The sequence below is a fragment of the Malaya genurostris genome, chromosome 2 (assembly GCF_030247185.1).
Source record: "Malaya genurostris strain Urasoe2022 chromosome 2, Malgen_1.1, whole genome shotgun sequence".
NCBI lineage: Eukaryota > Metazoa > Arthropoda > Insecta > Diptera > Culicidae > Malaya > Malaya genurostris.
In genome coordinates this window covers 14,255,935-14,271,165 of record NC_080571.1, presented here as the reverse complement: position 1 = coordinate 14,271,165, position 15,231 = coordinate 14,255,935, and the positions used below count along the sequence as shown (strand labels likewise).

General features: G+C 40.6%; 1 protein-coding gene across 1 annotated transcript; it reads right to left on the bottom strand.

Moving 5' to 3' along the window:
• Positions 1-798: 798 nt before the first annotated feature.
• LOC131428546 (uncharacterized) lies at positions 799-13,738 on the bottom strand. Its single transcript, XM_058592573.1, has 10 exons — positions 12,636-13,738; positions 3,679-3,937; positions 2,770-3,605; positions 2,574-2,707; positions 2,438-2,513; positions 2,274-2,368; positions 2,044-2,205; positions 1,826-1,991; positions 1,663-1,764; positions 799-1,600 (listed from the first exon to the last, which is right to left on the bottom strand). Exons 1-10 carry the CDS (start codon positions 12,748-12,750, stop codon positions 1,119-1,121), a joined length of 2,427 nt encoding a protein of 808 aa, XP_058448556.1. The 5' UTR covers positions 12,751-13,738; the 3' UTR covers positions 799-1,118.
• Between the last annotated feature and the right edge of the window lie 1,493 nt (positions 13,739-15,231).

Here is a 15,231-nt window from a genome sequence, read left to right as displayed (position 1 = left end):
ATACGATGCGCAAAGGGAATTGAGCGAGCCACGTGGTCGATTTAAAACTCAACACGTGGCCCTCTGTCCTCAGACCTTAAAGAAAGGCATTTTGTTGAAAAAGTGACGAAAAAAACGAAAGTTTAGTTCTATAATGACTGAGTGGTAACATATATTGGAGAAGCCAAATGAATGGGAAACTCACAGAAAAGATGATTTTTTGGAAAAAAGATAAGCATACACTGAACAATGGTCTAAAGCTTTCGATAGACAGACAGCGACTGGCACAGTAGAGGAGGCAACAAGTAATTATAAAACATACTCTCCGACCCATTGTTTGCGCAGAAATTTGGTATAGAGCGAGAAAAGTTTTTTGTCTGATGAACAGAGATGTTTGGATATATGGTACCGGTCGTGAGGCGGCTAGGATTTAGACCAGTGTTCAATGTAGGCTTACCAACCTTATTCTGTGGTACAACTGTGCAAACCACAGTTCAGGGTGGCAGAAATGGCAAACGCGTATGCACGGATTGCATATCTTTTTCCAAAAAATTATCTTTCCTGTAAGTTTCTTATTCATTTGGTTTCTCCAATATATGTTTCCACACAGTCATTGCATAAACTGGACGATTTTACGAATTCTGACCCTATTCACCCCATAAACCTACGTTCACGAAAGCTCGCACGCCCCCCTAGTATTGACTATTACACTTATACCCGTTGAAAAAGAGAACAAACAAGTGACTTCAAGTCTTTTGTAGTAAAATCAGATGGGTTGATCCACCCACGGAAATTTCGGATCAGTACACGTTACACTCGTTAGCGCAATTTTAGAATTGTCTTTCTTAGATTTGGTACGTACTTTTCTTATATCTAGCAACATTCAATATATTATTTAGGATCTTTCAATAAGAGTAGCAACCATAAAACATTCCTCTCGTTTGCTTACGTTGTAGTAAAGTGGTTTTTCCAAGTAGAACTTTTTGCAGTTTTCGTAGCAGTTGATAAAATTGGTACGACCTCCTTCTTTTCAAGCTGTGGACTTGGATTTAGTCCGAAACAAGGGCTTTCAAATATAATGTGTAACATGTTTTTGTATGTAAAAAAAAGTGAATCAAACAATTTCCGTTAATAATATTCTACTCATGGTGCCGTAAAGCGCAAATTGAGATAAAGGTGCTAAAATTCTGCAAATGACAGGCCGGAACGACGGTGTACGCGATGCGAGCCATGTTGGACGGTGTGCTGAGGAAACTTTCGATTGCTTCCACCAGTGATTGAACGGAATCTATCGCCCCTACTTGATAGAAGACGCGAAGATGAACCGTTGGTTTGGAACTTTCCGCTATCGGTTGACGCGTATGCGCTGGAAAATGATGATGATGATGATGAGGATGATGGTGATTGTGCACATTTTGGTCCTGGGTGTTATCATCCGAGGATGACGAGCACGACTCGTTCGAGGGACTATTGCCGAGCGGATAGTCCTGGAGAAGCTTCCGTAGCACGTATGCTATCGTGTCGTGGATTTGCTCCCGATTTATGGCCTGGGCCGCATGATTGTGACGTTGTAGGAAGTCTTCACTCAGTTCGGATAGTTTAGTGGTGGACGATGCTAGAGCTGCAAAGATAGTGTCATTATGATTGCTATACTTATCCGGTAGACGGAAGATCGAAACTTACCAGTCGAGACATAGCACACAACAGCAGCGCAATTGTTTTCATAATTCCATCGTCTCCGAATCGAAATTGTGTATTCACCAATTGAACATCCCGTTTCTTCATCTGCCGTGATCGAGAAAACAAAAATGAGACCGCCAATTGATTTAAATGCAAGAAATCTTACAATCGAACTTGTCGTTGTGCGTGTGGGCCCAAACCTGCCATTCGACCAGGGCACCTTTCGGTAAGGTCGGAACAACGATGTAATCAATTATGGCATTCGCCGTTTGTTTTTCCCACTGCCGGCGAGCTTCGGAAATGAAGTTGGGGTTCACCACGAAGCATATTCCCTGGAATTTGGTGTTTAGTGGGCGGGGGTTCAAGATTTCACAAATAACCTACCTGCACCACGTCCCGAAGCTGCCCGTGAGCTTGCATTGCCTTTGCTATCCGACTGATGTGCCGGAGAGTTAGCTTGCACTGCTGCTTGATGCCGCCTTCGACGATGGTCATGCTGCCCGGAACCAAAGCAATCTGACCGGAAATGTAGGTAATATGACCGACCTGGAAGGTAAATCAAAATTCCTCCTTAACAAAAATGAATGTTTTTCAGAAAAGATATATCAGCAAACCTTGGTTGATTGACTGTAGGTTCCGATGTTGGCCGGAGCCCAATGGGAGATGCCTTGCACATGCATCGTATGCCTTTTGTGCTGCAGTTCGGAAACTTGAAGAAACAGAAGGAAGCAACCCCGTTTAAACACACAGTAAACCTTTTAGGTGACCAAAAACTTACTTGATTTTTCTCGATTATATGCGACTGCTTCCAGCACAACATGGCAGTTCTCGGGGAGAGGACATTCCACGCATACCTGCAAAGAAATATCAATTGACAATTCGGTAGTGCTGGATGGAAACAGACTAGTCCTTACCCGTGTCGGTGGATTAGTAAAACCGAAAACTTTTGCGTAACAATCGTTCAACGATGAGTATTCGCTCATATCACGCACGTACAGTGTGATGTAGCAAATTTGACGAAGCGTAAATGAATTCGAGGTGATTAGATCTGAATTGAGAAGAAAAAAACAAAGGAAAATGACGCATAACTATTCTACCGTACGCACATACCTTCTAGCGTTTTGAGCGCCAGCTCCATCGCTTGACTAGAGGATTCGGCAACGCCCTGAATCCCTGCTACCCACATCCAGCCTTTCGAGTTGACAAACGCCCGCGGATGATTGGCTAGTGGTTGCTTTTCCCGTTCATACGCCAGCGTTCCGGGCTCCCCACCGTTTCCACTGCCATCAAAACTTTGCCGTTTGGTTATGACTTTTATCGGTGATCTGGGAAGCGCTAATTCGACGGGTTTGAAATCTTTGGTTATGCTGTTACTACGCGAAACTCCGAGGCTACCCTCCAATCTGGTTAGATCGTCTTTGCTGAAGGAGTTTCTCATCGCCACTTTGGCGTTGTTTTCTTTCTCGATCAGCTCCAGTTCCGTCTCGTTCAGATCCGGATCGCTGAGGTCGCTGTAGCTGCATTCGTTCAGATCAGAGATGAAATCGAGCGAACTCTTGATTGCAATATGTTCGATTCGCTCTTTTGGCACTAGTCGGAGTTTTGTAAAGTTAAGATAGCCTACCGGACAAACCGGATCGGCGGAACTGATCACCGTCTGCACGTCGTCAACGACGATACGGCTTTTGAACAACGGACAGTCGAGGGTGAATGTTTCGTACTCTCCTCCCTCCCCACACACATTTAACCCGTATTTTTCCTTCATACTGAGCAGATGTGGCTGCATCTCTTTGAGCGACTTCCCCAGATGACGATCCGGTTTCAGTCCGAGTGCGGCTACTTTGATGATGATGGCATACACCTGACAATCGATCATCTCCTGCAGCAGTTCCGTTTGATCTCTCCGCCACAGGTAGGCCAGTGAAATAAGTTGTAGACGATTGCAGCTGAAATATGTCGGAATCGGTTAGAGAGTCACTTGTCAATGTTAAATATTTTGTTGTTCCTCTGATCACTTACACGTTCTCGACCCGTACTCGCTGGTAATCGGATAGAATGGCTCCCACGGCAACCGCTTCGACGTTCTGCTCCTCCTTGACTTGCCGCAGCAGTTCGTACAAATCTTCCACTTCATCGTCTTCCGTTGGTTCGTAGCTGCCCTTGGTGTTGATCGAATTGCCCCGGGTGATCTTCCGGTACAGAGGTAGTTCCATGGCCTGGGCCAACATTTCGATGCCTTGATGACCCACCGTTTGGTACATGTAGCTGTCCAATTCATCTAAACAAGTAATGGCAATTAAAACGGGTGTTAAAGGTTGCTGATAAGCTAGACTATAAGGCATTAGGGATTTCATACATTCTCTTCGCGCGCTACTCTTCCCTAATATTCAGTCAAAATAAAGTAAAAGTGTTCCCCTAAACTTGGTGAATCAGCTCCTATTACTCCTTAACATATTGGATGAGAAACGATAGAATATCCTTCAACTTTGGCTTACCATACACAGATTCAACCACGTATGGAGAACCAAAAACCCGGATACGTAGTTGCGTTAATGCGGGACAGGTACAAATCACAAAAATAATACTCAGCACGTTGAATTGTAGCCATGTTATGGTTGAGTTTGCAATGTCCAATATGATCTGCAATAGTCATTTGGAAAATAATGTGACTAAAACACATACCAATGGCCAACTCAACTGCATCATCCATCTTATCTCGTAGAGTGAAGATGCAATAGTTATATCATCCCGCATTTGAAATTCAGATACTTGAGCAACTCAACAAGCCTTACCGAAAGCTTTTTGTTTTGCAGAAAAAAACAGTGGTGTCTGATATTTTACATGTAGAAAAAGTATGCAAAATTTGAAGAAAATTGATGCAGCAGCTTTTTAATGACGATGGACGAAATGACGGAAATTGTTTCTCCAACTAAACTACCCTGCATGTTAAACACACAAAGAAAGTCCAAAAGAGTGGGAAATGGGTGCCACATGAATTAAATGAAAGGCAGATGGATTTTAAAATCGGGTGAAACTGTTAATACTAATCGCTACTGACAACAGAACAACCAGAATGGGCCAGAAGATAAGGCAAAGTAATTTGGTTAAACGATAATGCATCTGCACACTAAGCAAAAACGGTTCAGGTTATGTCAGAGATATAACCGGATTAACGTGAGTACAAATAATTTTCTTCGATTTAATGCAGATGTAATGAACAATGAAATATCAATGCATTCCTCTCGATCGCAAAGCGCTGAATGTTAGTATATTTTGTACTTCTTTCTTGCGAGGCTCGCACTTAACTAAACTGATTATTTTCATTTCAGATTCGCATATTTCCACAGTTGAATAATTTTTATAGCTATTGGCATCGAAAATGTTTCCTCTTCACTATAAAAAAAATGCAAAATAACCTGCGTAACCTTTTTCTGTCATAATTTTGAACGCTTATAACTCAGTCATTTGCAGATGGATTTATATAGTTTAGTTACCAACCGATTTGGAAACATTTAATTTAAACATAGGAGGAGACGTCGTTTAAATATTTTAATAGTATACAATAGCCAATCACAGCTTGCCATAATGATGTCATCCTCGATCGTTCTGGACAGAACAAACTCTCGCACAAAAAGAAATCTATATGACACAATCGATCGAGAACAGCTATGGCAGATCATGCACGAATACGGTTTCCCAGATAAACTGACGCGATTGGTCGAAGCAACGATGGATAGAGTGATGTGCTACGTCCGAGTTTCTGGGACGCTCTCGAGTCCCTTCGAATCTCGGAGAGGGCTACGGCATGGTGATGGACTCGTTAGTATCTTGTTAAATATTGCCATGGAAGGTGTGATTCGAAGAGCGAGAATCGACACGAGTGGCACGATCTTCCGAAAGTCCGTACAACCCTTTGGCTTCGCTGACGATATTGATATTGTGACACGTAACCTTGAGAAGATGACGGAAACCTACATCGGACTGAAAGCTGAAGGTAGGCGTTTCGGACTGGCCATAAATGCGTCAAAAATTAAATACATGAGAGAAACAGACTGTGGAGAAGAAACACTACGCCTCCCACCACGAATATTGCTAGACGGTGACAATATCGATGTGGTTGACGAGTTCGTGTATTTGGACTCACTGGTGACCGCCGATAATGACACCAGCAGAGAAATTCAGAGACGTATTTCGGCACGGAATCGTGCGTACTTTGGACTCTTCGATCGAGAATAGTACGTCGCCGCACGAAATTGATCATTCACAAAACGCTCATTAGACAGGTTGCTCTCCAAGGCCACGAAACCTGGACTATGTTGGCAGAGGACTAACGCGCCCTTAGTGTTTTCGAAAGAAATGTAATGAGGACCATCTATGGCGGAGTGCGGATGGACGATGGCGGAGTGCAGAACGTGGAGACGGTGTATGAATCACGAATTGCAACAGCTGCTACGAGAACCACCCATCGTACGGACAGCTAAAATCGGACGTCTACGATGGGCTGGGCATGCCATAAGGATGTCGGTCGACAGCCCAGTGAAAATGGTTCTTGAATCTAATCCCACTGGTACAAGAAGAAGGTGGATCGATCAAGTGGAGGGTGATCTCAGAAGCATCCGTGCCTTGAGTGGCTGGCGACGAGCAGCCATGGACCGAGTTATGTGGAGACGTATGCTTGATACAGCAAAGGACACCCGAGGACTATAGCTGTTAGGTAAGGTAAGGATATAATCGAAAATTATTCTCCCCTTCGATTTTCTCAACAGCGATATTTCTGTGAGTTTGCACCCATTTCGTTATCAAGTTTCGCTGATACAAAAAAATCACTTTTGAATCTCGAGAAAATGCCAGAGTTTTGTGGATGCTTGTTTCATGAATGAAAATCTCGGAAGTGATTTTTTCAGTCACGGAGTTTTTTTTAGTAAATCGATTGAACTGATTTTTTCACGAGTGATAATGAAATTAAATGATCATGATTGTCCCAACACTGACCAGGTGTACAAATACGAAACCGCCTTGTTTGTCAGTATCACATTTATTTTGGTGAAATCTCAAGTTTCAACGTTTTAAAAATGATGATTTCGATGTCGAAGACAAACATGGTGGTGGAAGAGAAAAAACCTTCAAAGATGAACAACTACAAGCATTGCTTGATGAAGATTCGTGCCGAACCCAAGAAGAGCTTGCCGAATCGTTGGGAGCGAGTTAGCAAGCCATTTCAAAACGTCTCAAGGCCCTGGACATGATTCAGAAAGAAGGAAACTGGGTGCCGTACGAATTGAAACTATCCGAGGGACATCGAGCGTCGACTATTTCTATGTGAGCAACTTCAACGACACAATCGTAAGGGGGTTTTACATCGAATCGTAATCGGTGATGAAAAGTGGGTTCGATACGATAATCCTAAATGCAGAAAATCATGGGGAAAGCCCGGACATGCTACTTTGTCGAAGGCAAAACCGTATATTCACGGCGCCAAGGTTATGATTTATATGATTAAAAGAAAAGCGGCCACAATATCAAGAGCGACATGACAAAGTCATCCTCCAACACGACAATGTCCACTTTTCGTTTTCTTTCTCTCCAATGCAAACGACGAGCAGCTCTGTTGTCTGACGCTATTGCTCTTGCTTGAATTGAAACTAGCTTTGCGAACAAACCGCAACACATCGGCTCGCAGTTCCAAATGATGCCAAATTGGTTTAATGCGTCTTCTCTCCTTGACGACCGGAAGGCAAATGAGAACTACGACCTTTGCGTTTCTTTTTTCAACCACGCACAAGGTGCGCTCTTCGATGCCGCTGCTTGAATGCGTCTTTTCGCCCTGACGTCTGCTTCCATCCAACGCACAAGAAGAAATGAATTTTCGACCACGGTTCCCATTTTATAACGTTCAGTCGAAGATATGTACCGGACTACCTCAAAATAGTCGTCCTTGCGCGAAAAACCCAAGCAAAAGTAAAGAGTTTTCCGCGTTGTTTTAAAATTTTCAGCAAACTCAATTTTTGAGTTGTTTGTGGTTATCTCACACTGTTCAAAATATCATCCTAAATTCCTGGTCATATTTTTGATGAAATAGTGAAAGAATTATGTTGCTGCCATTAATACAAGTCGAGGTATTCACAATTAGGTTCTGCCCATTCTTCCGTATGGCTAATTTTGAAAAGAAGCCCCATAGTAAAGTAAGTCGTTTTCACGACAAAAATCTATTGATATGAGAATCAGTCTTAAGAAATCCGCGCAGTGTGATATTACATTTAATCATGGACGAGTAATTTTGATGTGGAACACATCTTTATTTTCTATATAGGGGTGCAAATCAGAAACTCAAGAAAAACTACACGTAGAAATGTGGTTCAGGTTTATCAATTATGATTATTATTTCATCATTTGATAGGAAATATTTCTACGATTCGATTTGAATGTATCAAGCCACGTATTTTCAATTATACATGATTGAAATTTTGATTAGTAGCGAGCAGTGTCTTATTTGGCTGCTAAAAATCTTTGGCATACCGGATTTCCCTGCCATAGACGACGGTTTTGAAGAAGTAAGCGATGTATCAAAGAGAGAGCATCGCTCTGATTGGTCAATCGATGCAAAAGCTTAGCTGCTGGAAGCAGGCGAATCTATAAATAGAAGCGAAATTAAAGCTAACGTTTCAGTCCTTCTCGTAGCAAGCTAGAGGTAGGTTGCTGCTAGACAGCAAGAGAGAAACACCAAAAAACGATTTGAAACTTTAAAAGCTCGCTGTGCGTATTACATTTCTCTCCATGCTCTCTCGTAAATGTGTAAAAAGACTCACGATGTGGCCGGGTGGCCAAGAAAGTTTTGATATTTTCGGTTACAAGTTTGATTACATCACATAAAATCCAATAAAGCTACCGCTTGTTTGGCAGCCTTGCTGAGCCGATTTTATTCCTCTCTCATGTTTCGTTACGTTACCAGGGAACTAAAATGGGGCCACCATAGAAATCGACTTACCTTTACAAAAATAACTTTCCCTTCACTTTTATCGCGACAACATATATGTTTTTATGCACTAATCGCATCTAAATGAAATTATCTAGACATTGTCAGGATAGATTTTTGATCCATGCTTTTGAAGGCGAGATATTCAGTGAACAATTTGAAACACGGCGTTTTCAGCTATGCAATTCTTCCTTCAGAAAAAAGACTTTCCCGACCGCTAAAATCAAACAATCATTCTGAAATTTTCACAGAATAATCTAAACTAATCTTCTACGAGATTGTCAGTTGGGTTTTTTGATATTCGTCACCGTTTCTGAGAAAATCAGATTTGAAGCGTGAAAATAGCCCTTTAAAACGCTCTAAAACACACTGGCCCTTAATTGGTATGCTTCCATGTTATGTCGTTTCCCCATGAGAAATTGAGAACTACCCCTGGATAAATTTTGAATGCTTAAGATTAATTTCTAATTTATATTAGATGATCTCTATTGATAATGAGAAATAGTTTATCGCTTCAACCGAAATCGAAGAATGGCAGAGAAACTTAACGCTAAAAAAACTGCTTGCGCAAAAAACTTGAACACAAGCTTGGCGAAGAGAGGCTTAATTATCGAAATCGCAAGTATGTACAAAGCTATAATTGCGTACATTTGGGATAATGGTGTAATTTCGTCGGTTATAAAACAAATGCAAATCAAGACAAATGATGTTCGGTGTTGGTTCGATTAATTGAACTTTTTGATTGTAGATCAAATTTTCGTTGCCTTGTTCCACATCAATGGCTCGAACAACCCCATGGGGCTGATCCTTGTAGTTTTTTGGTTTTGAGACTGACGAACCTTTTAATGACAGGTCGTGTCAGGTAGTGATGGGCGAGCGCTCGCGAGCCGTTCATTTAAACCGACTCGTAGCAATGAGCGAACCAACCACGGCTCATCAAAATTAAACCGCGACTCTCAAGAAGAGCCTTGGCTCTCAACATGAAAAGATAGCCAAGCTTCGAACCGTGCTGCCGCCCAAATTTGACAACCATGACCTTCTATCGACGGTTCGACATGTAGCTTGCGTTGTTGTTTAAACGATGATGTTTGCTAATGAAGCTGTCAGAAATACATAGGAACATTTATTCTCCAGTGAATTTTGAAAAAATTCTGTTGTAATAGGAGAAGAAACATAATTTTTTTTTCCAAATGGAATGTGAAACCCAACTTTTGATCGCCCAAATACCGCTCATGTATCTCCGTGGCTCTCATACTCACTCTCTCGAACTGCTTCTCCATATTGACGTTTATTGAAAAAGAGCCATTGAGCCGCTCAATTGAACTGGCTCTTACGAAACAGCGTTCGGCTCAGAGCCGCTCATTGAAATGAGCCGTATTGCCCATCACTAGTGTCAGGTCATTGAAAATGGCCGTGGTTTAAAATTATATTATGGTGGTTTTATATACCATAAAGACAAACAGGTAAAAAATCAAGATATTCGAGCTTTAGTGATAAATTTATAATCAGTAAATTTAATTGTTACGAACAATAGATCGAAAACAGATGCTACTGGCAATGTTTGGTTTATGAAAACCGAATCATAAACAATCTAAGTAAATTTGAACATTACGTGCTTGTAGGTAGATTTAATTAAGAGTGCAGACAAACTGTAAATCTGGAAAATTGGGCGCACTGGTTCACTCTAACACGAGGCTATCATGACAGCCAGAGTGAGAGGTTTTTTTTTGTAGTTTGGTGGCGTTTCCTGCAAGGCATGAAATTGGTTAAAGGCATGCCGTGGTGCTAACGTCACCCGCTTGGGCTGCAGCGTGGATTCTAATGGCGGCGGAAGAGTGCATGATGAGAAGGACACCACTACGGGTAAGTCTGCACAAACCTATTCGCTGCATGCACGATTGCCTCGTTGTCTTTAGCTCATATGATGAGAAATTAGCAACAAACTCAAACCGAAATAACTAGTGGAAAGCATTCATTGATATCAAAATCGAGCCATAACCATCCACCAGATTCATTAGCAGTATTATCGTTGTGCCCTGAAACGCAAAGCGAATGAGGGCTCCGAAAACCCAGAGAAAAATCATTAGACTGTGTGCAGCAGAATTTCCAACTGAAGTAAGTGCACATGCTCAGAGGATACAAAAACAATTAAAAATTTAAAAATATGATCTTGCTAGAAAAAATCTCAAAAAAAAAAAAAATGTTTGAATATCTTCGAATTATGATTTATTCAAGAATTATTCAAAACTCTATAAAATTATTAATTAAAAGCTTTTATTTCAGGTGCAAACAACAATATAGAAAAACCGCGCAACGCAGGCTTTGTCAACGTCAGCGATATTGCGCTGTTTTACCAACGGATTCAGAAGACTACTGCTCAGTGATCGCTAAGCTCACAAAACTTTTGATGGAAGAGAATCTAACGCGCCTTGGCCTTCTGGAACCCCAAGAAGTACCAGAAGGTCTGGCTGCCATAAGAAGTCATGCCCCAGATTCGATGGCACCATTCTTCGATTACATATCTAAAACGTATGTTTAGGGTAAGACAAAAGATAGTACTCGAATGTCTTCAGCTAGATTTTCACCGGCTGTTTGGAGTACTCGTCACAAAACTTTAAATGATATGCCTCGAACATCCAACGCCATAGAAGGCTACCACAATAAATTCAATAATTTGATTAAAAAATCGGGTGATGTGTCGTTCTACGCTGTGCTCAAATGCTTTCAACAAGATGAGCAGTCTACGACGGCATAGTTTTTGCGGCATCTACGAGGTGATCTGCCAAACAACCGTAGAATTGAACAACTTATAAAAAAGAAAATTTGTTAAAAATGCCATGTAAAATAGAACAGACATCGTGCTATTCGATCGTATTCAGGGACTAGCATTAATTTTAAATAATAAATAGTATTAGTATAAGCTATATATTTTGATGTTAGCATAAGTTTTTGAAATAAAAAATCGGAAATTGATTGTTTATAATTTCGTTTGAAATCAAAATGTGTGAATTTCATATTCGGTCCAAATATTTCGGTGATACTAGGTGAAATAGCACTGTTTATATTCTGGAGAATGCTTTTCTGGGAAACAGTATTCTGAAATAATGTACACTATGGGAAGTGCTTTTCTGGGGAATTTTCCGACGAAATGGTTTTCGGGGCAATGTTATAGAATCGTTATAACGTTTCAACATTTCAGTGTTGATAATCTCTCTTTCGTAAAATTCCATTCAATTGAACCTAATCAGTCTACTCGGTCTTATAATCTACTGTAAAATGCAAATGGAATGAATGCTTCTAGTTTGATAGATAAGATAATTACAATTCATTTGTGAATTAAAAATTAAGGACAACTGTAATCATGAAATTAATCACATGCAACTCTAGACTGCGTAAACTTGCGATCAGCTTCCAAACACTCGTTTTAGGTTTCTTGCATTCCACTACAAGCGAACGATGCGTTCGCAATAATCAATCAATTCAGTTTTTCGAAAGACCTTGAACTGGCATTATTCGCCGCCAACAGAAGATTGTAAAACGGAGTTAAATGAGATGAGACGATTCCGAGCAGAAAGTATCAAAATCGAACATTTTCAAGAACCGGACATCTGAGCATGCCGGCATCACAAATCAAATAACAGACAGTTCAAAATCTGTAAGCTCTTCTTACCGTTCGTATGTGTTAGAGTCGATATCTGTCCATTTTTAGCGTGATGTCAAAAACACATATGATCTAAAAGAACTCGGTATTTATATAACACTGGTTAGCGGCAATACTCCTGAATTTCCATTTAGCGACTACTGATTAAAAATCAATCTTAATTACAAAACTAAACGTACCGGAATGATAAGAATTAAAAGGAAATATATTTTGACTTTTTGCTAAGTCTAGAAAACATCTGGAGTACAGTTTTGTATTCAGAGACTCATCTCAATCAACTATCACTCGACTCTCCTCTCCCAGCATATCACGGTAGAATTACGTCTCAAACCTGTCGCTTACCTTTATCTTTCGGATGTAGGTTAGCCAGTGCAATCACCTGGTGTCCTTCTGCTGTCACCTGCATCATGTTGTAGGTGCTGTCCTTGCCACCACTGACGAGCGCCACGACACGCATTTTTTTTTTTGATAATTTTATTGCGAATATTCAACACTCCGAAAATGGAATTACAAACGAAATACTTTGCTCTTGATAACACACCAAACGTGCCGAAAATATACCACCGACAGCAAAAATAAACACACAATTCTTATGTCAATACGACTGTATAAGCTATGTAAGAAAATTGAAACTCAACAACTCAAAATATCAGCAGAGTGCACGGAATAGGTACGTAATAAACAAGGTGGAACTTGTCTTTCTTCATGTCGTCGTCACTTGGTGGGTCTGGTTCGTTTGCCCACAGGATCTACACAGCAATCACCAGCTGTTTCCGTTTCGAATTACTTTCCACACTTGACTGTTTCTGCTACTTCCACACGACCTTCACACGTCTTCCGTTCTCTTCATCGGGTTCGGTTATAAAAGAAATTATGCGGCTGTAGTTAAAACGGCAGACGTATTTCATCTGCGCGACAATTTCCGATTTCACGGCGTAATGATTTTTCTCGATGTAGTTTTCTTCTCCCAACTTGGAGGATGCTGCGTCTGATAACGCTTATCACTTCGTCAGTAATCTACTTGCAGAAACGTGAATGCAGTCATCCGCTAGTAACTGTTTTAGTATTGTGATTTTTGCATTTTATTATTCCTTCCTTGCTTCTTTATAATGGTTCTTATCATTCTCAGCTCTCATCGCGTGTTAGCAAATCACGAAACAATCGGGCGCCTTTTTGTTCACGCGCAGATACCGTCATATAATAATAATGAATCGGCCAGCAAAGATGCTACTGCGAAATGTTATTAGTCGCGATTAATTCTCGTACATGTTGATAACATTGGCAAAATTCAATTGTGTTCATCAGACAAACCAGGGAGACATATTTTTCACTAAACTAACTCAAGTATCCAATAGAAAGAACTTTTTACACAATGTATGAATAGATTTTGACACTTGCACCAAAATATGAGCCTTGTTATACATGGTAGAAGGGGTCTGGGTGGGCGGTGGTTGAAGCAAAGAGTGAGAGCGAAAGCAACGACAACCGTTGACAGGTTGAGCACACTCTAGGAAGGGAAACGTTTTCAAAAGGTCGTAGCAAATATATCACGGGATAAATCAGCGAACTGGTGGGTTGTCATGTTGTAGTGGTTTTCAGCGTGGCATAGAATGCGACGGAATCGCGGCAGAATAGCGAAATAGTTAACGTCAGAATCACAGGTCCCAGGTTGCAGATTAGCATGTAAAATTGCCGATTTCTTTTGTAAACAGACTCTGCAATTTTGCAGACTTTTTACATGTTTTTGAAACTTTTATATACAGTCGTCAAATTGACGTCATATTTATAATTTTTAACACGTGCATTGGAGGATTTCTAGTATGCAGAAGTGAAAATGTTACCTGCCGTCTCTGCCCAGGCGTTGGGCAGTTGTTTTAACCCTTTCGCTGCCTGTTGTACTTAAGTTTGCAGCTTTTTTATTTCAAGAATTAGAACGAATAGACGAATAAATCGTCTTCTGGATTAAAGCACAGACTAACAGACAGGACACTCAAATTAGATTCTTCAATCATTTTAACGGTCATTTCGAATATTTCTTTAGTTGGGACAGTACTCGATTATGTCATGATGGCGCCACGCTACCCTATCAAAAACAGCCTGTCTGTCATCTAGACTGTGTTTATTTTTTTCATTCACCAACAGAGTTGCCATTCATACAGAATTACCTGTAATGTATTGATTTGTATACGTCCATGCGAATTTCATGCAGGATACAGATTTATGCATATTGCCAAAACTATATACATAATTGTGCCTACTTCTCATCCTCCAAAGCAATACAAAATCAAATCCGTTTTGTTACAATATTTACTTGCTTCTGGTTTGCCGCCACTTAATTTCGGGTGAAAATCAATAACACAATAAAAAATAGTTTAGATGAACAACGTTGAGAAAACCTTCCAACATCGCGAAAAAGTTAAATATATTATCAACGTAATCCAATAATTTATTGTGACGATTCATTTTCAAATATTTTAATGAACTCAGGCATCCCTGCAAGCAGCTGATCGGTGTTGACAAACGAGGGGAAACCAACTAGTAAAAAAACTTTAACATAATACAAGGGGTGTACCGATAGTAAATAGTTCGCGCAGTCCAATATAGGTGGAACTAGTGCATAACGAAAAATTATTTTTATAAGAATTTGCTCATACTGTCATGTCTGTTAGTCTGTGATTATACTAGTTTTAAGTAAATGATTATTCAAAACTTGAAAAGTTCCTCGGCATCTTAGAGCTTAAGCTTTGGTTGATGTTTGTCCAGCTCAGATCGCAGGTTTCCAATAGGGCCAGGATGGTGTCGATGTGTCAATTCTGCATACTGTGGTGTGGTAGGTGCATCGTGTTGATAGACGTGTGAAGTTTGTCTGGTGAAATATTGATTAGTCACTTAGACGCGGACCCAGTTAACTCGTCTAGAATTCTGTATGATTTCAAAA

What these genes read in the sequence shown, in the direction of transcription:
- LOC131428546 (XM_058592573.1), bottom strand. Translation starts at nt 12,750, where the DNA reads ATGCGTGTCGTGGCGCTCGTCAGTGGTGGCAAGGACAGCACCTACAAC. An exon ending in CCTACATCCGAAAGATAAAG is followed by an intron (nt 3,938 to 12,635) that starts GTAAGCGACAGG and finishes TTACTTGTTTAG; the next exon opens with ATGAATTGGACAGCTACATG. An exon ending in AGCTTCGGGACGTGGTGCAG is followed by an intron (nt 1,992 to 2,043) that starts GTAGGTTATTTG and finishes ACCAAATTCCAG; the next exon opens with GGAATATGCTTCGTGGTGAA.